General features: G+C 52.8%; 2 protein-coding genes across 2 annotated transcripts; one reads left to right on the top strand and one right to left on the bottom strand.

The window, feature by feature from the left end:
- The first annotated feature begins 436 nt into the window (after positions 1-436).
- LOC310886635 (olfactory receptor 14A16-like) lies at positions 437-3,748 on the top strand. Its single transcript, XM_083811474.1, has 2 exons — positions 437-707; positions 789-3,748. Exon 2 carries the CDS (start codon positions 812-814, stop codon positions 1,784-1,786), a length of 975 nt encoding a protein of 324 aa, XP_083667600.1. The 5' UTR covers positions 437-707; positions 789-811; the 3' UTR covers positions 1,787-3,748.
- A 5,466-nt stretch (positions 3,749-9,214) lies between these two features.
- On the bottom strand, positions 9,215-12,388 carry LOC310886272 (olfactory receptor 14C36-like; the record flags this gene model as incomplete). The annotated part of the gene is made up of 1 exon (XM_083810625.1): positions 9,215-12,388. Exon 1 carries the CDS (start codon positions 10,136-10,138, stop codon positions 9,215-9,217), a length of 924 nt encoding a protein of 307 aa, XP_083666751.1. The 5' UTR covers positions 10,139-12,388.
- Positions 12,389-20,104: the final 7,716 nt, after the last annotated feature.

The raw sequence follows: 20,104 nt of genomic DNA, 5'->3' as shown, positions 1-20,104 counted from the left end.
GGTTGTCCCTTCCCTGGATTGTTTCACGGCCATCTTGGATGAGGCCTTGGGGAACCTGGTCTAGTGGAAGGTGTCTTTGCCCATGGCAGGGGGTTGGAATTAGATGATCTTTAACGTCCCTTCCAACCCAAACCATTCTATGATTCTATCATTCTATGATCTCCATAGGATCTAGGAGTCCCAGGGACACCTCAGATAAACTGCTGTATGTATGCATCTGCAACGATCCCCCTGTGTCCTTACCTAGGAGAAGAGAGGTGAGTTCCTTCTTGGGTAAAATGAGAGAGGGTGAGGAGTTTGTTGATCTGCATTTCGAAACTGTTCTGAGGGTTAGTCCCTTGGCCTCTCAACACCTTTCTTTTGAAGTTCAGCAGAACTGCCAAGGATTTCTGCCTTAAAAAAAAAAAAAAAGCCTCCTCTGTTACGGTGGGGAAAAAGGAGCAAAAGAAAAAATATAAAATCCCCATGGTCCTGCTCTGCAGTTGGTTGAATTGGGATGGCAAATGCTAAAGAGACCTTGGGTATCACAGGTGGATTTAATCTGAGATCAACCCTTGTTTCTATTTGCCTGTTGCTGTAGAGCAACACTGACGCCTTCTGTGCCATTGGCAGAGTCCCCAGCTTCCTGTGTCTCCTTCCGCCAACACCGACCAGAGCTTCTGAAAGGGACCTGCCAAAGCCCTTCCTGAGAGAGGGCAAGTATTTTGGTGAGTTAGATGAGGAATGGAGTAGTTTTTATCTTAGAGAAGTCTGCTGGAAGGTCTCATTGCCTTTTCCTCCTTGAACAGGCTCTTGTGCCCAGTGGCACCAAATGTCCAATGACAGCAGCTCCATCACCGAGTTCCTCCTCCTGGCATTCGCAGACACGCGCGAGCTGCAGCTCCTGCACTTCGGGCTCTTCCTGGGCATCTACCTGGCTGCCCTCCTGGGCAACGGCCTCATCATCACAGCCGTAGCCTGCGACCACCACCTCCACACCCCCATGTACTTCTTCCTCCTCAACCTAGCCTTCCTTGACCTGGGCAGCATCTCCACCTCTATCCCCAAAGCCTTGACCAATTCGCTCTGGGACACCAGGGTCATTTCCTATGCAGGATGTTCTGCCCAGGTCTTTCTCTTTCTCTTCTTCATTGGAGCTGAGTTTTATCTTCTCACTGTTATGGCCTATGACCGCTACGTCGCCATCTGCCAGCCCCTGCACTATGGGACCCTCCTGGGCCGCAGAGCCTGTGCCACCATGGCAGCAGCTGCCTGGGGCAGTGGCTTTCTCAATGCTGTCCTGCACACGGCCAATACATTTTCACTGCCTCTCTGCCAGGGCAATGCCGTAGACCAGGTCTTCTGTGAACTTCCCCAGATCCTCAAGCTCTCCTGCTCAGACTCCTACCTAAAGGAAGTTCGTGTTCTTGTGGTTAGTGCTTTTTTATTTTGGGTGTGTTTTGTTTTCATTGGTCTGTCTTACGTGCAGATCTTCAGGGCCGTGCTGAGGATTCCCTCACAGCAGGGACAGCACAAAGCCTTTTCCACGTGCCTCCCTCACATCGCTGTCGTCTCTCTGTTCCTCGGCACTGCCATGTTTGACCATCTGAAGCCCCCCTCCATCTCTTCATCTCTGGATCTGGCAGTGGCAGTTGTGTACGCAGTGGTGCCTCCAGCATTGAACCCCCTCATCTACAGCCTGAGGAACCAGGAGCTAAAGCATGCCCTCAGGATATTGATAACTAGTGTTTCAAAAAGAACAAGCTACTTATCTTGTTACAAGCCACAAAAATGGCTTGTAATGTAACTTATTACAGGACTACCTGTCTTCTGTTGGTACTGTAGTTGTCTTAATTCTTGATATTGCTTTCCTTAGTTTTGGTAAGTTTTCAATTATTGTTGTTGGGATTTTTTTTTGGTGTTTTTTTTTGTTTGTTTTGTTTTGTTTTATTTGTTTGTGTTTTTTTTTCCTTTCAATATATAGTTTTTTGATTTTCATAATGTTGCCCATTAAAATGTCATTATTCATCACACTCCCAGTTCGGTGTCTACCTGTCTAGAATAGCCCAGATGTTACTCTAAAAGAGGAGTCTTTGTGAAAATAAACAAAACACCAAAACTTGCATGGACTTGTTTGTCGGACATCTTTTTTGTGAGGCCATTTCTGTATCTGCAGGGACAGTACCTATATGCAGAGGAGGAGGGGAAAAGAGTCGGGCCCAGCAGCATGGCCAGGGAGCACCAACACTGGGCCCATGCAGAGCTGCTCCCTTGCCACTGCCACCCTCTCCTTCTGAGCCCTGCTGGTGGTGTAAGGCCTGGCTGCTCCTGCAGCTTGGTGCCAGTGCTGCTGTGTGGCCATGCTGGGACCGCAGGCAGGGACAGGCAGTGGGCACTGCGGTGACACACCTGGCCTACAGAGAATCATTTCTCTCCTAAAAGGGCCGTGCCTGAAGGCTCACGGCATCTTTTGGAGTTGCTGTCAGATCCGAACGTGCCCAAGGAAGAGAGTCCAATGAGGCTCCTCGCTCTGCCAGGCTGGGCACCTCTGAGCACGCCATGGCCACAGAAGAGCTGTGGGAGGCGGTCAGTGGCAGGGCCCCCACCAGCTGGCTCTGCCCCCCAGCCTCACCAGCACGACCCTGCAGAGTGCTCCCGTGCCCCGGGCACCACAGCCCCCTCGCTCTGCAGAGCAGCACCGCCAGCTGGGGCTGTGGGGAGCGTGGCCAGGGGCTGCAGCAGTGGCTGGCCAGGCCAGCACAGACGTGCTCCCCTGGGAGAGGCTTCCTGGGTGATGGGATGTCCTGGGAGAAGAGCAGAGCCGTGTCAGTGTGTTAGCGTTCATGAAAACACATAATCCACAAAGTGATTACATGAAAGTGCTTTATTAGGCGCCGGAAGTTAGGGGCATGCCTGCCCAAATCTAACTTCGTCCGATTTGTTCACTCAGTTCTCTTTTATCTCCTAAAATATTACATATGCATTGTTTCACAACACACCTATGCATATTCATTTCCTAGCTCCGCCTAGCCCTGCTTCGTATGCTAATTATCTCATCAGTCCTTCTATGTTTGCGTATCACTCTCTGGTGGTCGTCTGGGTGGTCGTCGGGATGAAGTAAGATGTCTTCATCAGAGTTGAACTTTTTAACCTTTTCTTCTTAAGCATGCTCTCTGAGCCCTTGGTCTCAGTCCAAACCGCAAGGTTGGTTTGATCCAGTTCTCGGGGTCCGAGAGGCCCCAATTATCTAGATGTCTTGCAATTTTGGCATTCTTTTAGTCCTCCTTACTCCTCATCATGAATCTGTGCATTCTCTCATGCTATCGTTGCACATATATTTTGTATCTTCCAAGCGCCGCCCAGGCACAGTACATCGCAAATGTAACACATATTAAGCAATATTGTATATTTCATCTTCTATTACCAACAAGTGTGCAGGGAAGACACGGGAACAGAACTCCTTTGCTGCTACTGCTGCCAGCAGGCAATTCGTATGTATGTGTAGAGAGGGAAATGAGTGAGCACAAAGGCCATCAGCTATCCCTAGGGGTGTCATGAAGGTCAGTGGGGCATTCAGCGTCTTCAGGTCCCTTCATTGTAGCATAACAGCCACGGGGCTTCTGCCTGAATAGCACAGAATAGTTCAGTTGGAAGGCGCCTTCAGAGACCGTCTAGTTCAAAGTGCAAGACCTGAATGCAGCTCTGCGATGTGCTTCCTTGAAACTCCAAGGTCCCTGTGCCCAATCCTCATGCCTTGGGGCATCCCAGAGGAGGGCAGAGCAGGGCGATGCACCCACCACAGGGCTGAGGTGCCTCCCAGCCTCTGGCAGTGGCTGCAGGAGCTGGAGGGACCCTGCGAGTGCTGCGGTGCTGTCAGTGTGTGTGCAAGGCAGGGACTCGTGTCTCTGAACAGCCCTGTGTGTATGAGCAGTGCACGAGGCCAGCTCAGATGTGGGCATCTCATAGAGCCCTGACATTACTCTGGATGGGTCTCTAGAAACAACCCCCAGCGTTCCTGTGAGACTTCTGCCACCCTTCTTGCCCAGGTTCATTGTGAATGCCCTTCTCTGCTATGTCACGCTACCCTGCCTTTCTGGGCTGGTGGTGACAGCCAACATGGCTTCACTAAGGCAGATCGTGCCTGACAAATGTGGTGGTCTTCTACAATGGGCTTACAGCATTGGTGGTACAACATCTGTCGGGGACATGGACAGGGTGACTGAGTGCAGTCTCAGCGAGTTTGTTGATGACACCAAGCTGGGTGGTGCAGTTGACATGTGGCAGGGAAGGGATACCATCCACAGGGACCTGGACAGGCTTGAGAGGGGGGCTTGTGCAAAACTCATGGGGTTCAACAAGGCTAAGTGGAAGTATTAGAACGAGCCTAGAAGAGGCCAAAAAGATGACTGGGGCACCTTTTCAATGAAAGCTGTTTCTTTTCAGCCTGGAGAGACCATAAAGCAGCCTTTCAGTACCTAAAGGGGGCCTACAGAAAAGCTGGGGAGGGACCTTTTCTCAGGGACTCTCATAATGAGACAAGGGGTAGTGTTTTAAACCTAAAGGAGGGTACTTTTATATTGGATATAAGGAAGACATTCTTTCCTTTGGGAGTGGTGGTCACTGGAACAGGTTGCCCAGAGAAGTTGTGGTTGACCCATTCCCTGCCCCTTCGTGGCCAGAAGCCTCCCTTGCCATACAAGGTGGAGCCCCCCCACAAAGCTGCTGTTTAACCTCATCTTTTCTGCATGGGGCATCCTCCACCCCACAAAACCCAATCTAAGCTCCCACTTTGTCACAAGCATTCTTCAAGGACACTACAAGGCCTAACCATACAACGTCCTGTACCTCCCTGGCTCTGCCATTCTGTGGGACAAGGGACAGGGTGGTGACAGCAAAGGGATGCCTTTGGCTGTGGGATGTGGGACCTGGCAGAGACGAGGAGTCGAGGGAGAAGACAAGACAAGGCAGCAAAGGCAGCACGAGCGGTGGTTTTGGTGCAGGGCCACATTTGTGCCAGGAACCTGAGTGGAAAGCAGCTGGCAGGAGGCGAGGGGAGGCCGGGAAGCGCTGGAGGCCAAGGTCGCTCCTGCCAGCAGAGAAAAGGCTGGGGATGAGGGGAGGGGAGGGGGCTGGAAGGGCGGTGGTGAGGTCCCTGCTGCTGTGCGGCCTGGTTGCCCCGCAGGAGATGTGCTGGCCGGCAGGCCTTGTGAGGTCACCCAGTATGTCACAGAGTACCCCAAGGCAGCAGGGATGGCACTGGAGAGGTGGGTGGCAGAGCCCAGCCAGGGGCTGGCTGTGGGTCCCCTCTGCTGCAGCCGCCTGACGGAGCGTGGCAGGAGGAGGGCAGGCAGGGCTCGTGGCCACCACGCTCATGGTTGCCTTGCCACAGGCTGCTGCAGAGCTCGGGGCATGGCCACCACAGCCCCAGCCCCTCGGAAGGCACCACAGCTGCTGGGACAAAGGCGACTCAGCCTCCCCAGCAGCCCCAGGTCCAGGGTCAGCCACGGCACCAGGAAATGGAGGTCTGTGAGATGCCAGCACCCCTGCTGCCAGGTCCAACAGAGCCCTAGCACAGAGTGCCTGCGCCCCTCTGGGTCTGCCCCTCTACCCAGGCCAGAGCAAGAGGTGCTTAGTACTTGAGGCGTGGCCTCACCAGAGCAGAGAACATGGGGACAATTCTTCCCCTGGTCCTGCTGGTTACACTGCTGCTGATACAAGCCAGAACGCCATTGGCCTTCTTGGCCACCTTGGCACGCTGCTGGCTCATGTTCAGGTAAGTGTTGACCAGCACCCCTAGATCCCTTTCCTCTGCACAGCTTTTGAGCCACTCTCCCTCAAAACCATAGTGTTGCATGGGGTTGTTGTGGCCAAATTGCAGGACCCAGCACTTAGCCATGTTGAACCTCAACCCATTGTTCCTCTGCCCATCGATCCAACCTGTCCAGGTTGCTCTGCAGGACCTTCCTACCCTCTGGCAGATCAACATTTTCCCCCAACTTGGTGTCATCTGCAAACTTACTGAGGGTGCACTCAATTCCCTTGTCCAAATCATCAATAAAGATATTAAAGAGGATGCGCCCCAACACCAACCTCTGGGGGACACCATTGGTGACTGGTCACCAGCTGGATTTGACTCCGTTCACCACTACTCTCTGGGCCTGGCCACCCAGCCAGGTTTTAACCCAGAAAAGTGTGTACCTGTCCAAGCCATGGGCCTCCAACTTCTCCAGGAGAATACTGTGGGAAACCATGTCGAAGGCCTTGCTGAAGTCTAGGTAGACTATTTTAATAGCCTTTCTCTCATCCACCAGGAGGATCACCCAGTCATAGCAGGAGATGAGGTTGGTCAGGCAGGACTTCCCTTTCATGAACCCATGCTGACTGGGCCTGATCCCCACGTTGTCCCGCATATGCTATGATTGCATTCAAGATGACCCCTTCCATCACCTTTAACGGCACCAAGGCTGTAATTCCGCAGTTCCTCCTTTCAATACTTCTTATAGATGGGCATCACATTAGCAAGTCTTCAGTCATCCAGGACCTCTCCGGATGACCATGACCACTGATAGATGATGGAAAACAACCCAGCAATCACATCTGCCAACTCCCTCAGCACCCTAAGGTGCATCCCATCAGGGCCCATAGATTTATAGGTGTCTAGCTTGCCTAAATAACCTCTAACCCAATCCTCTTCGAAAGTCTTCCTCCCTCCAGGTTTTCTCTCTTGTTTCCAGGCTCGGTAGTGCATGGGGACTAGCCTTAGCAGTGAAGACTGAAGCAAAGAAGACATTCAGTAATTCCGCCTTCTCTGTATCCACCGTCACCAAGGCACCTGCCTCATTTAGCAGCAGTACACCCACATTTTTCTGTCTTCCTATTGCTGCTGATGTATTTGAAAAAGCCCTTCTTGCTGTCCTTGATGTCTCTTGCCAAATTCGATTCTAACCATCTTCATCGCCCTCCTCTGGACACTCTCCAACAGTTTTACATCCTTTTTGTACTGTGGTGCCCAGAACTGCACACAGTACTCAAGGTGAGGCCGCACCAGCGCAGAGTAGAGCGGGACAATCACTTCCCTCGACCGACTAGCAATGCCGTGCTTGATGCATCCCAGGATACAGTTGGCCCTCCTGGCTGCCAGGGCACACTGCTGGCTCATATTCAGCTTGCTGTCAACCACAACCCCCAGATCCCTCTCTGTGGGGTTGCTCTCCAGCATCTCGTCGCCCAGTCTGTACATATAGCCAGGGTTGCCCCATCCCAGGTGCAGGACCTGGCAGTTGCTCTTGTTAAACTTCATGCGGTTGGTGATTGCCCAGCTCTCCAATCTGTCCAGATGTCTCTGCAAGGCCTTTCCACCCTCAACAGAGTCCACAGCTCCTCCAAGTTTAGTGTCATCGGCAAATTTGCTCAAAACACCTTCTAGTCCTACATCCAAATCGTTTATAAAAGCATTGAAGAGGACTGGCCCTAAAATGGAGCCTTGGGGGACCCCACTGGTGACCATCCACCAGCCTGGTTTGGCCCTATTTACCACAACCCTTTGAGCCCTGCCCATCAGCCAATTGCTCACCCATTGTATGATGTTTTTGTCTAGCTGTATGCTGGACATTTTGTCCAGTAGGATCCTATGGGAAACCGTGTCAAAAGCTTTGCTGAAGTCCAAAAAGATCACATCGGCTGGTTTCCCTTGATCGACTAGATGGGTGATCTTATCACAAAAGGAAATCAAATTTGTTAAGCAGGACCTACCCCTCATGAACCCATGTTGGCTGGGACCAATGACTGCATTGTCCCCCAGGTGCACTTCAGTAACTTCAAGGATAATCTTCTCCATAATTTTACCAGGCACTGATGTGAGACTGACAGGCCTGTAGTTGCTAGGGTCTTTTTTCTTGCCCTTTTTGAAAATTGGTACAAAAAGGGCAAGAAAGTATCAGGGAGAATTGAAGATAAGATGACCTGCACACCCGAGTTCCTGATCCCGAATCCTTGAAGTCCCTTTTGATTGCTCGCAGGCTATGTGTTGCCACTTCTTCTCCTCCCAGATGTAGGACGAGCAATCGGTAATAGTCTGAGGATTGAACCAAGCTGGGAAGTCTCCTTGTGATGTCCTTAACCCGGGCCCCAGGAAGGCAGCAGACTTCCCTTAGAGGAGGGTCCCCTCTCTGTATTGGACCCTCTGTTCCCCCGATTGTGGAATCACCCACAACTAAAACCCTTTTCTTCCTCCTGCCTGTGGTCACTATACAGGGGGTTGGCCTTTCCAATCCTAGCAATATCTCTGGTGGAAGAGGGATTGTCACCTTCTCCATCCATCGATTGCCTTTCAGCCTCCAGGGCCTTATACTTGTTGCTCAGGTCTACATTTTGTGGCAGGATTTTGCCTGCCACCTTGAGCCTGGACTTGTTTCCACTCATTCATATCCTTGTAGCTTCTGCCTTGTGTCTGCTGAGGGATGGATACTGCATTCCCTTTGTGCTGGGGAATTCCTGGTGCCTGTTCTTGTTCCGCAGAGGCCAGAGTTAGGCATCAACAGTCTATCTCCCTCTCTGAATCCTAGATGTTCATAAGTTTTTCAACCTCTTTTCATAGCTCAGCTACCATGCAGAGCAGGTCTTCCACCTGCTCACGTCTCACGCAACTGCTGTCTCTGCAGCTGCCCAACAGTGGTGTGAAGCTTTGGCATTCCCTGCAGCCTGACACCTGGACAGCTGCATACTTTTTTGGAAGCTCAGTTTGGGTCCCCACCTCCTTTTTGGCAAGTGTGGAGGTGGCCTTCTGCTGACTGTTTGCCAGGACTGGTCTGTCACGGGGGCTCGCTGCAGCACCCTGCCTACATGAACTGCCACGCAGACTGCCGTGCCGTACCCTGACCGATGCCCCACGCCCTGTTTGCCTGCTCTGTTCACAGCACTCCTGGTCACTCGTGCTCCCTAGGGGCTGCCTTCATCCTACAGAGGGGGGTGCTCCTGAAGGGAAGCCCTCTGCCATCCCCCGCTCCTATGCAGAAGGTGTCTGCCCCAGAGCCAATCACCTCGGCGAGTGAGAGTCATTATAATTGGTTTAAATTGTTTTAAATACACAGGCACAATGAATAATGAGGTTTAATGGTGAACAACAATTCTAATAAAACTGGGAAAAAAAAACCACAAGACAAGAATATAAAACAGGCTTGGCTTATCATGAGTAACATTACAAGCAATTTTCAGAAAAATGCAGTCAGCTTATGGCTTATGAAATACACCCAGTCATCAGTTTCCACATTACATCCTTGAGGTCCCGGTTCCTCATGCTGTAGATGAGGGGGTTCACTGCTGGAGGCACCACTGAGTACAGAACTGCCAGCGCCAGGTCCAGAGAAGGGGAAGAGATTGAGGGGGGCTTCAGGTGAGCAAACATGACTGTGCTGACAAACAGTGAGACAATGACCAGGTGAGGGAGGCACGTAGAAAAGGCTTTGTGCCGTCCTTGCAGCGAGGGGATCCTCAACACAGCTCTGAAGATCTGCACATAGGACAGAGCAATGAAAACAAAACACCCCAGCATTAGAAAAGCAGTAAGCACAATCATCCCAGCTTCCCTTAGGTAGGAGTCTGAGCAGGAGAGCTTGAGGATCTGGGGGATTTCACAGAAGAGATCCTGGGCATTGCTTCGGTCGAGAGGTATTGAAAATGTATTGGCAGTGTGCAGCAAAGCGTTGAGAAAGCCACTACCCCAGGCAGCTGCTGCCATGGTGGCACAGGCTCTGCGGCCCAGGAGGGTCCCGTAGTGCAGGGGCTGGCAGATGGCAACGTAGCGGTCATAGGCCATGATGGTGAGAAGAGAAAACTCTGCTAGAAAGAAAAAAAGTAGCAGAAAGACCTGTGCAGCACATCCTGCATAGGAGATGGTCCTCATGTTCCAGAGATCATTGGCCATGGCTTTGGGAACAGAGGTGGAGATGCCACCCAGGTCGAGGAGGGCGAGGTTGAGGAGGAAAAAGTACATGGGGGTGTGGAGGCGGTGGTCGCAGGCTACGGCTGTGATGATGAGGCCGTTGCCCAGGAGGGCAGCCAGGTAGATGCCCAGGAAGAGCCAGAACTGTAAGAGCTGAAGCTCTCGCGTGCCTGCAAATGCCAGGAAGAGGAACTCCGTGATGGAGCTGCCATTACACATTTCCTGCCTCTGGGCAAGGGAGCCTGACAAAAGGAAGAAATGACAGTGCAAAATTTAAGGACTTCCTTGACGAAAATCCACTACATATCTCAACAAACAGCCCACAAAGCAAAACACTGCCTCATTCAGTTCAGGAAGATCTTTCTGCCGCTCCTTGTCTTACGTCTGGTTGGTGCTCTGAGGGTGCCACAACAAGCAGGGGGCTCTGCTGTGGGCTCTGCGGCAGTCAGTCCTGGTCTGCAGCAATAGGTAGAAGGGAACCCGGAGCGATCTGAGAAGTCCACTGGCCAGGGACATCTCCCCGTTTGCAGGTCATGAGGAGAAGGTCAAATAATTCCTCAAGAAACAACAAAGGTAATGTTGGTACTGTCTGTACATTGAGGTGTGTGAGGTGCCTCATATCTACAGCAATGCTCAAGGAGCCTTAGTCTTTAATACTACTGCTCCATTACCATCCCTCTGAATCACCACACAGGTGGGAAAATGGAAGCAGAGAAAAGCGCATTGCCTCCTGGTAGGTCTTGCCTTGCAGTTCTGCTGTGCAGTGCCCTGGGGAGGTGTGGGGCTGTGAGCAGCCTGCCCCAGGCAGCAGGCTCTGGGCAGCAGCAGGACCCTGCCCTGCCCTGCCCTGCCCTGCCCTGCCCTGCCCTGCCCTGCCCTGCCCTGCCGGGGGGGCTCCTTCCACCCGCAGCTTCTCCCCGCAGCCCCTGGGCAGCTCCCCGGGCAGGATGAGTGCTGAGCCTGGCAGGCGGCAGAGGTCCTGCCCCAGCACGCAGCCCCTGGGGCACAGCACGGACCCTGCTCTGCACCACAGCCCTGGGCACCCCTGCCTGCACCTCCAGCTGCACAGCCTGCAGCCGGCCCCAAGAGAAGGGAGCCCTCGGGCCCTGCACGCTGACCCTGCAGCACACAAGCCCTGCGTGCCCTTCAGCTCCAACACCGAGCGTCCTCCTGACAGCTCCCATCGGCTGAGGGCTGTGCCAGCTCCAGGAGAGCCTGGCAGGGTGCGCAGCGGCATTGCCCTGCACCCAGACACTTACCGTGGGGAGGTGGCTGTGAGGATTTCTCCCTCTGCCAGCTCTCCCCTGTCTTTCTATCCCAGGTTGCCCTGAACCTCTCTCCCCCTTCTCTCCTCTCCCCATGCCAGCTGCAGGCAGTGCCCCCAGCCCTGCTGCGCCTGGCAGAGGAGCTGCTCCTGGGTGGCTGAAGCAGCTTCTCAAGTAGTCCAAGTCTGTTGCAGACTCCAAAGCCTCTCACAGCTTTAATGATCCCACTTAGGGACATTACTGACAAAGCCTCCCCATGGCCTTGTTAGAGCGAAAAAGTGCAGGCAGTGATTACGGGGAGACAAAGGCCAAGAAAAGGTGGACCTGAGGCTGAGGAAACTTTGATGTGAGCCAGTCAGACCCTGACCCCAGCCTCTGGGAAGGTCCCTCCAGGAGATCCTGTCCCTCCAGTGGGGTTTAGGACTCTTCCTGGGTCAGTGCAATATGGGGATGGGCAATGCCAAGTACAAGGCTACAGGAGGACATCTAGGCTCCCCAAGGAGGATGAGGAGGCAATGAGACTGTAATGCTGTAAGAAGAAGGTGTCTCCTCATAGGCATCCATGACAGAGACTAAAGCCAGAGCCCAGCAGACAAAGCTCTGTTGAAGGCTTTCAGCCTTGCAAAATATCCCTGACCATAACCACCACAGGGTCTTCTATGGTATCCCATGCCTGCGCACCTGTTTCCTTCTTTGCTGGCCCCTGACATCCACCCTGCTTTTCTCCTTGCCCTCACCTGAGCACCTTCCTGCCTTGACTGATGTCTCTCCATCTGCCCTGAGAATTCCACGAAATACAAAGCCAAGGGGTTATCTGGAATTTTTCTGGGGGACCTGTTGCACCACAGCTCTGCTCTTCAAAAAAGATTTCTCCTCAGACTCAATCTCAATGCCCCAAGCTGCACTTGATACACTTGGTACTTCTTATACTCTTTCCCACTAGAAAGAAAAGCTCCACCTGCTCTGAAACCAGTTTCAGCCTACTCCTCTACTGTCTCCGTGCCACAGGGCCAAAGAAGCCCCGGTCCCTCAGCCTCCCCACACAGATGGGGAGCTTCAAACACTGAAGCCCTTCCTGGCAGACCTCCCGTCCACATTCTTCAGTTCCTCTGCACTCCTCCAAAACCTGGAGCCGCACCCTGGGACACACTGCTCCAGAGGTAGCCACAGCAGCACTGAGTTGGGCAGGACAATAACCCAAGTGGCCTGGGTGGCTCCCGCTGCCCCTAGTGCAGCCCCGTAAGGAGCTGGCCTTGATCCCTGTCAGCATGTCCCACTGGCTCCTATGGTGTCCTCGTAGCACCCAGGCCCTTTTCCCCAGGGTGCCCCCTCAGCTGCTCACGTCCAACCCTGCCCTGATGGATGCAAGTATTCTGCCCCACGTGCAGCACTGGCCACGTCTCCTTGCCACCTTCAGGGGGTTTCTGTTGGCTGAAGGCTGGAGATTCCCAAGGTCCCCCTGCCCTGAAGCTCCGTTTTGTCACCTGTTCATGGTTGGGTGCAGATGGCTCACTCTGATCGTGGTGACTCTCATTATGTAACACCATGAGGAGTGTCAGGACTCTAGAGGCACTAAGGGAGGTACTTGTTTAGTGGAATTTCCGACCCAGGCAAGAATTACCATGAGACCCATCTCTGAAACACCCAATGACAGTACAAAGCAAGCAAAGCCTGGACCAGAGTAAATGAATGTTGGGCTGTTCGTATGCTAGGGTATTTTCTGGGGAAATATATACCTATACAGACACACATGCAATGTGGATTCTTCCAGCAGCTGGTCTTGGACCCTGTGTAAAGCCAGGAGCAGGGCCCAAGATCCCCTCACGTTCCCTGAGCAGATAACTTCCAATGGGAATCTCCCACATAGAATCACTGAACCTCTGTCAGCATCAACAGTAATGGAAGGCACCCAGATGCAATGGTTTAACTGCTTCCTTCTTCTCTCTGGTTTTGGTTAGTAGCTCCTTTCTCATCCATGACAGGCTCCTGCCCCTTTTTCTTGACTTCATTTGTGTCTGGGTGGACGGCACGTGGGTTCAAAGAGAAGATCCTTAAGCATTAAACTGCTCCTTGCACCACTCCTCTCTGCAGTGCCATATCCCATGGGATTCCTCCAAGCAGGTCCACCAACAGGTCCAAGTTTGCTCACCTCAAGGCCTCTGCTCTGCCTTGTTCCCCTCGCTCAGCAGCCTCAACTCTACCTTCTCATCCCTGCCCTTTACACCCCTGATAGGCTGTGGATGGGGTCTACCTTGACTTCAGTAAGGCTTTTGACACCGTTTCCCACAGCATTCTCCTCAAGAAACTGTCTGCTCTTGGCTTGGACTGGCGTACGCTGTGTTGGGTTAGAAACTGGCTGGATAGCTGGGCCCGAAGAGTCGTGATGAATGGATTTAAATCCAGTTGGAGGCTGGTCACTAGTGGCGTTCCCCAGGGCTCAGTATTAGGGCCAGTTCTCTTCAATATCTTTATGAATGATCTGGATGAGGGGATCAAGTGCACCCTCAGTAAGTTTGCAGACGACACCAAGTTAGGTGCCTGTGTCAATCTGCTCGAGGGTAGGAAGGCTCTGCAGGAGGATCTGGATAGGCTGGACCGATGGGCTGAGGCCAACTGTATGAGGTTCAACGAGGCCAAGTGCCAGGTCCTGCACCTGGGGCACAACAACCCCAAGCAGCGCTACAGGCTGGGAGATGAGTGGCTGGAAAGCTGCCTGGCAGAGAAGGACCTGGGAGTAGGGAAGAGAAGGACTGAATATGAGCCAGCAGTGTGCTCAGGTGGCCACGAAGGCCAAGAAGGCCAACAGCATCCTGGCTTGTATAAGAAGCAGTGTGGCCAGCAGGACTAGGGAAGTGATTGTCCCCCTGTATTCGGCTCTGGTGAGGCCACACCTCAAGTACTGTGTTCAGTTTTGGGCCCCTTGCTACAAGAAGGACATGGAGGTGCTCGAGTGTGTCCAGAGAAGGGCAACAAGGCTGGTGAGGGGTCTGGAGAACAAGTCTTACGAGGAGCGGCTGAGGGAGCTGGGATTGTTCAGCCTGGAGAAGAGGAGGCTCAGGGGCGACCTTATCGCTCTCTATAGATACCCTAAAGGAGGCTGTAGGGAGATGGGGGTTGGTCTATTCTTCCATGTGCCTGGTGACAGGACGAGGGGGAATGGGCTAAAGTTGCGCCAGAGGAGGTTTAGGTTGGATATTAGGAAGAACTTCTTTACCAAAAGGGTTGTTAAGCATTGGAATGGGCTGCCCAGGGAGGTGGTGGAGTCACCATCCCTGGAGGTCTTTAAAAGATGTTTAGATGTAGAGCTTAGTGATACGGTTTAGTGAAGGACTTGTTAGTGTTAGGTCAGAGGTTGGACTCAGTGATCTTAGAGGTCTCTACCAACCTAGAAAATTCTGTGATTCTGTGATACAAGGCTACAGGAGGACATCTCCTAGGCTCCTGGACAGGGATGAAGAGGCATTGAGACCCTCTTGCTGTAAGGATGAGGTGTCTCCTCATAGGCATCCTTGACAAAGACAAGAGCCAGAGATCAGCAGACAAAGATATTCCCTCGGTTGGGGACTTTCAGCCTTGCAAAAGAACCGTGACCATAAACACCACACACTGTCCTATGCTGTCCCACGTCTGCATCTGTTTCCCTGCAGGACTTTGGTATCCACACTGCTTCCCCTCCTCCATATCTCACCTGAGCACCATCCAGCCTTGACTGATGTCTCTCCATCTGCCCTCAGTAATCCACAAAACACAAAGCCAGGGGCTCTGGGTGACCTCTGTCCTTCAATAAACCTTTCTACTCCACCTCAGTGCCTGCAGCTGCATTTTGTGATAGTCATTCTTTCTCATGCTCTGTCCTACTGTGAGGAAAAGCACCCACATGTCTGAAACCACCCCTCAAGCAGTCTTTGCATACTTCTCTACTGCCTGGAGCCTCCATGCCAAAGGGCCAAAGGAGCCCTGCTCTCTCAACCTCTCCATCTCAGGTGCTTCAAGCCCTGAAGCCCACCTTGGCAGACCTCCCCTCCGCACTCTGAGCCTTGTCTCTGCTGGCAGGAGTGGCCTTGGGAGGCGCTTCCTGGCCTCCCCTCGCCTCCTGCCAGCTGCTGCCCACTCAGGCTCCTGTCTCATTATGACAGTCCCTGACAAAATGTCCCTCCCCAGCTTGTCTGTAGGCCCCCTTTAGTTACTGGAAGGCTGCTATAGGGTCTCTCCAGGCTGAAAAGAACCAGCTTTCTCAGCCTGTCTTCACTGAAAAGGTGCTCTGGCCTTTCTATCATCTTTTTGGCCTCTTCTAGACTCGTTCTAATACTTCCATGTCCTTCTTGAGCTTGGGCCCCAGAGGTGAACACAGTACTCCATGTGGGATCTCACGAGAGCAGAGTAGAGAAAAAGAATCACCTCCCTCGACCTGCTGGACAAAATTCCTTTGATGCAGCCCAGAATACAGTTGGCTTTCTGGGCTGCAAGCACACATTGCTGGCACATGTCGAGCTTCTCAACCACCAAAACCCCTAGGTTCTTCTCTTCAGAGCTGCTCTCCATCCATTCTCCACCCAGCCTGTATTTGTGCTGGGGATTGCCCCAACCCAGTTGCAGGACCTTGCACTTGGCCTTGTTCTCACATGGCCTGTGAGAACCCCATGAGGTTCTCACAGGCTCCCCGCTCAAGCCTGTCAAGGCGCCTGTGGATGGTATCCCTTCCCTGCCACATGTCAACTGCACCACCCAGCGTGGTGTCATCAACAAACTCGCTGAGACCGCACTCAATCACACTGTCCATGTCCCCGGCAGATGTTGTACCACCAATGCTGTAAGCCCATTGTAGAAGACCACCACATTTGTCAGGCACGATCTGCCTTAGTGAAGCCATGTTGGCTGTCACCACCAGCCCAGAAAGGCAGGGTAGCGTGACATAGCAGAGAAGGGCATTCACAATGAACCTGGGCAAGAAGGGTGGCAGAAGTCTCACAGGAACGCTGGGGGTTGTTTCTAGAGACCCATCCAGAGTAATGTCAGGGCTCTATGAGGTGCCCACATCTGAGCTGGCCTCGTGCACTGCTCATACACACAGGGCTGTTCAGAGACACGAGTCCCTGCCTTGCACACACACTGACAGCACCGCAGCACTCGCAGGGTCCCTCCAGCTCCTGCAGCCACTGCCAGAGGCTGGGAGGCACCTCAGCCCTGTGGTGGGTGCATCGCCCTGCTCTGCCCTCCTCTGGGATGCCCCAAGGCATGAGGATTGGGCACAGGGACCTTGGAGTTTCAAGGAAGCACATCGCAGAGCTGCATTCAGGTCTTGCACTTTGAACTAGACGGTCTCTGAAGGCGCCTTCCAACTGAACTATTCTGTGCTATTCAGGCAGAAGCCCCGTGGCTGTTATGCTACAATGAAGGGACCTGAAGACGCTGAATGCCCCACTGACCTTCATGACACCCCTAGGGATAGCTGATGGCCTTTGTGCTCACTCATTTCCCTCTCTACACATACATACGAATTGCCTGCTGGCAGCAGTAGCAGCAAAAGATTTCTGTTCCCGTGTCTCCCCTGCACACTGACACGGCTCTGCTCTTCTTCTAAGCCACCCCATCTCCCAGGGAGCCTCTCCCAGGGGAGCACGTCTGTGCTGGCCTAGCCAGCCACTGCTGAGCACCTCATCTTGGTTTATAACATGAGGTCCTGCAGGGCTCCCCAGTCTCCCATTCCATCAAGATGTTATCAAGAAGCTCCCAAATCCTCCTGGGTGTTTTGTGTAAAGGTATGCTGAAGAGAGGACCTGCTCCTTCCAGTCTATCTGGTCAAGGACCTTTTCCAATGCACCAAGAGATGACGTAAAGGAGGCAGTGACGGGCACCAAACCTGGTCATTTGTGCCAATTGATAAGGAAAGAAACAGCATGTGGGGAAGTGAACACAACACAGGTCTTCTACACACCTTGCTTGACCTCTTTCTCGTCAGGATGCATCGATCCTGGGCTTAGAGGAAGTCTAAGTCCCCCAGCGACATTCTGAGGTGTTTCAAAAAAGTTGCTTGCGTGTTCCAGGGAGGTGCTTGGATGCCATGGGGAGATGTTTGGGTGCTGCAGGAAGGTGCCTGGGTACTCAGTGGGGATGCTTCTGGGGGAAACACTTATTTCTCCAGGAAGATGCTTGTTGTGCAGAGAGGCTTGGTGCCTCAAGCGAGGTGCTTGTTTCCCTTGGGAAAACGATTGGGTGCCCTGTGGAAATGCCTGGTTACCCCCAAGGAGGAACCTTGGCTCCTCCAGGGAGATGCTTGTCTACCTTTTGGATAAGCTTGCCTGCTCCAAAGAGATGCCTGAGTGCCCCAGAGACATGTGGTGTGCCCAACTAAGGGGCTTAGGGAGTCCATGGAGGTTTGAGGGTGACCCAGGCAGATCCCTGGCCATCCCAGGAAGACGTGTGGCTTCTCCTGGGAGGTGTTTGATGGCTGTAGGGAGGTGCTTGGGAGCTCCAAGGATGTTCATGCATGCCCTATGGAGATGCTGGGGTGCCCGTGAGTGATGCTTTTGTTCCCCGTGGAGGTTCTAGGTTGCTGCAGGCTCTAGCAATTCCCTGCATGCCACAATCACCTCACTTAGGCAGGCAGGAATTTCCCAGGGAACTCAAGCATCTCCACACTTCTCTGATTCTCTCATCCATCGAGGTGCTTGTTGGCCCCACGGCGATTCTAGCTTTCTCCAGTGTGGACCTTGGGTGTTCCAGGGAGATGCTTGGTGAGTCAGCAAGAAACTAAGCAGCCGTAGGGAGATGTCTGAGGACATCAGGAGGAGCATGATTTTCCTGGGGATATGCTTAGGTGCCCCAGAGGTGCTTGGGTGCTCCAGGGCAGGAACCTGCTTCTTAAAGATTGAGTACTCCAGGGAGACACTTGTATGTTCAGGGAGACAGTCAGGTGCTGCAATGAACTGCTTGGGTGCTCCAGGGTGGTGCCTTCTTTTCCCCAATGGTGCTTGGGTGCCCTGGACTGATAGTGGAGTCCTCAAGTGAGTCCATTTGTTCCTCAGTAAAGCTGCTTGCATTCTCTGGGGAAATGCTTGAGGTGTTTGGGTGCTTGAAGGATGTTCCTTCGTGCCCTGGGTAGATGTTGCAGCGCTCTTGTTAGGTTCTTGACTTTTGTAAACAACTCTTCAGTTGTCTGGGAGAATTTTTCAGTGCATCTGGAGTGAGATGCTTGAGTGCTAAGAGGGAATGCATGAGTCCCCCACTAAAATGCTGGTCTCCCCTGGGGAGATGCCTGGGTGCCTCGTGGACGTACTTGAATGACCGTGGCAGGTACTTGTGCACCCCACGGAGGCTCGTGGGAGCCAAGTGAGGTGCTTCCCATCTCCAGTGAGATGTTTGTGTGCCCCAGGTGGTGTTTTGGAGCCCTGGGGAGATGCTTGGGTTCTCCACTCAGATGGAGGTGTGCGGTGGGGAGATTCTTGGATACTCCAATGAGGTGCTTGGGTGTTCCAGGAAGGTGCTTCTGTGCTGCAGGGAGATGCTTGGGTGACAGGGGCAGAACCTTTTATTATGCGCAAAGAAATCTGTGTGCTCCAGGGAGGCTTTTCTTGTGCCCCAGGGATATACTTATATACCCTGGGGAGAAGAAGGTTATGTTCCCTGAGAATAGCTGGGGTTTCTTGGAAGATGCTCAATTCCACGTGGTCACTTGGATCCCCATGAGATGCTTGAGTACTGCAGAGAGCAGTCTGTGTCCTACAGGGAGGTACTGGAATGCACCAAGTTTTGAACTGTGTTTAATGCCTTAGGGAGGTGCTTGTCTGTCTTTGTGAGACGCTTGGGTGCTCCAGAGAGGGGCTTGTGAACCACAGGAAGGTACCGGTGATCCCCAGAGAGGTGCTTGGTGCGTCTGCAGGTGCTTGTGTGCCATGGGAAAATGCTTACATACCCCAAGAAACTCCTTGGGTCTTCCAGGAAGGTGCTTTCATCATCCAGGGAGATGCTTGTGTACCCAGGGAGATGATTGCTTGACCCAGGGTAATGTATGCTTTCTCCAGAGAGGTGCCTCGTTGCTGGAGGGACATTCCTGGGTGCTTGAAAGATGTTCTTGGGTGACCTGTGCAGATGCTTGGGCACCGATAAGTTTATTCTACTGCTCCCCAGGGAGGTGTTTCGTTCTTCAAACAAGATGGTGTTTGGGTTCTGTATACAGGTGCCTGGGTTCTTCAAAGTAATGCTTCTATGCCTTTGCTCAATGTCTTAGTGCATCAGGAGGTGATGGGTTCACAGTGGAAATTCTTCAGTGCTCCAGCAAGATGTTTGAGTGCTGTGGGGAGCTGCATGAGTCCTTCTGGAAGATGCTTGGGTTCCCTGGGGAGAAGATTGGCACCTCAGGGATGATATAACTGTGTTCCCAGGGAAATGTGTGAGAGCTCCACGAAGATGTTTGGGTGCTCTAGGTAGATGCTTGTGTGTCCTGGGGATGTATTTGTGTTGTCAAGAAAAAAGTTGGAGTTCCCAGGGGACAGTTTAGGATGCACCAGGAACTTGCTTGGGTGTCCAAGAAGATGCTTTGTTCCTCAAGGAGGATGCTTATGTTCCCTTGGGAGGTGCTTGGTTTCCCCAGAGAGATGCTTGGATGGACAGCGTGATGCTCGCCTCCTGCAATGAGATGCTTGTGTTCCCCATGGATATGCTTGTGTGTCGAAGGGAGGTGCTTGGGTATACCAAGGAGATGCCTGTGTTACCCAGGAAGATCTGTGTGTTCCCTGAAAGATGTCCTCAATGGGTACACAGTGGAGATGCTGGGGTGACTCAAGAAGATGCTTGGAATCTCAAAGGATGTTCTTGGTTGCCCCGGGAAGATTCCAGGGTGCTCCAGGGAGGTTCCTGAGTAACCTGTTGAAGGGCCTGATGTGTCCAGGGGAATCCCTGTCTCCTGGAGGGCTCTGCAGGG

This window comes from Anser anser, assembly GCF_964211835.1.
Source record: "Anser anser genome assembly, chromosome: 25".
Taxonomy (NCBI): Eukaryota; Metazoa; Chordata; class Aves; order Anseriformes; family Anatidae; genus Anser; species Anser anser.
The sequence above is the reverse complement of the archived record's forward strand: the minus strand, read 5'-3'. Positions and strand labels throughout refer to the sequence as shown.

Coding starts and splice junctions, on each gene's coding strand:
- LOC310886635 (XM_083811474.1), top strand. CDS start 812: ATGTCCAATGACAGCAGCTCCATCACCGAGTTCCTCCTCCTGGCATTC.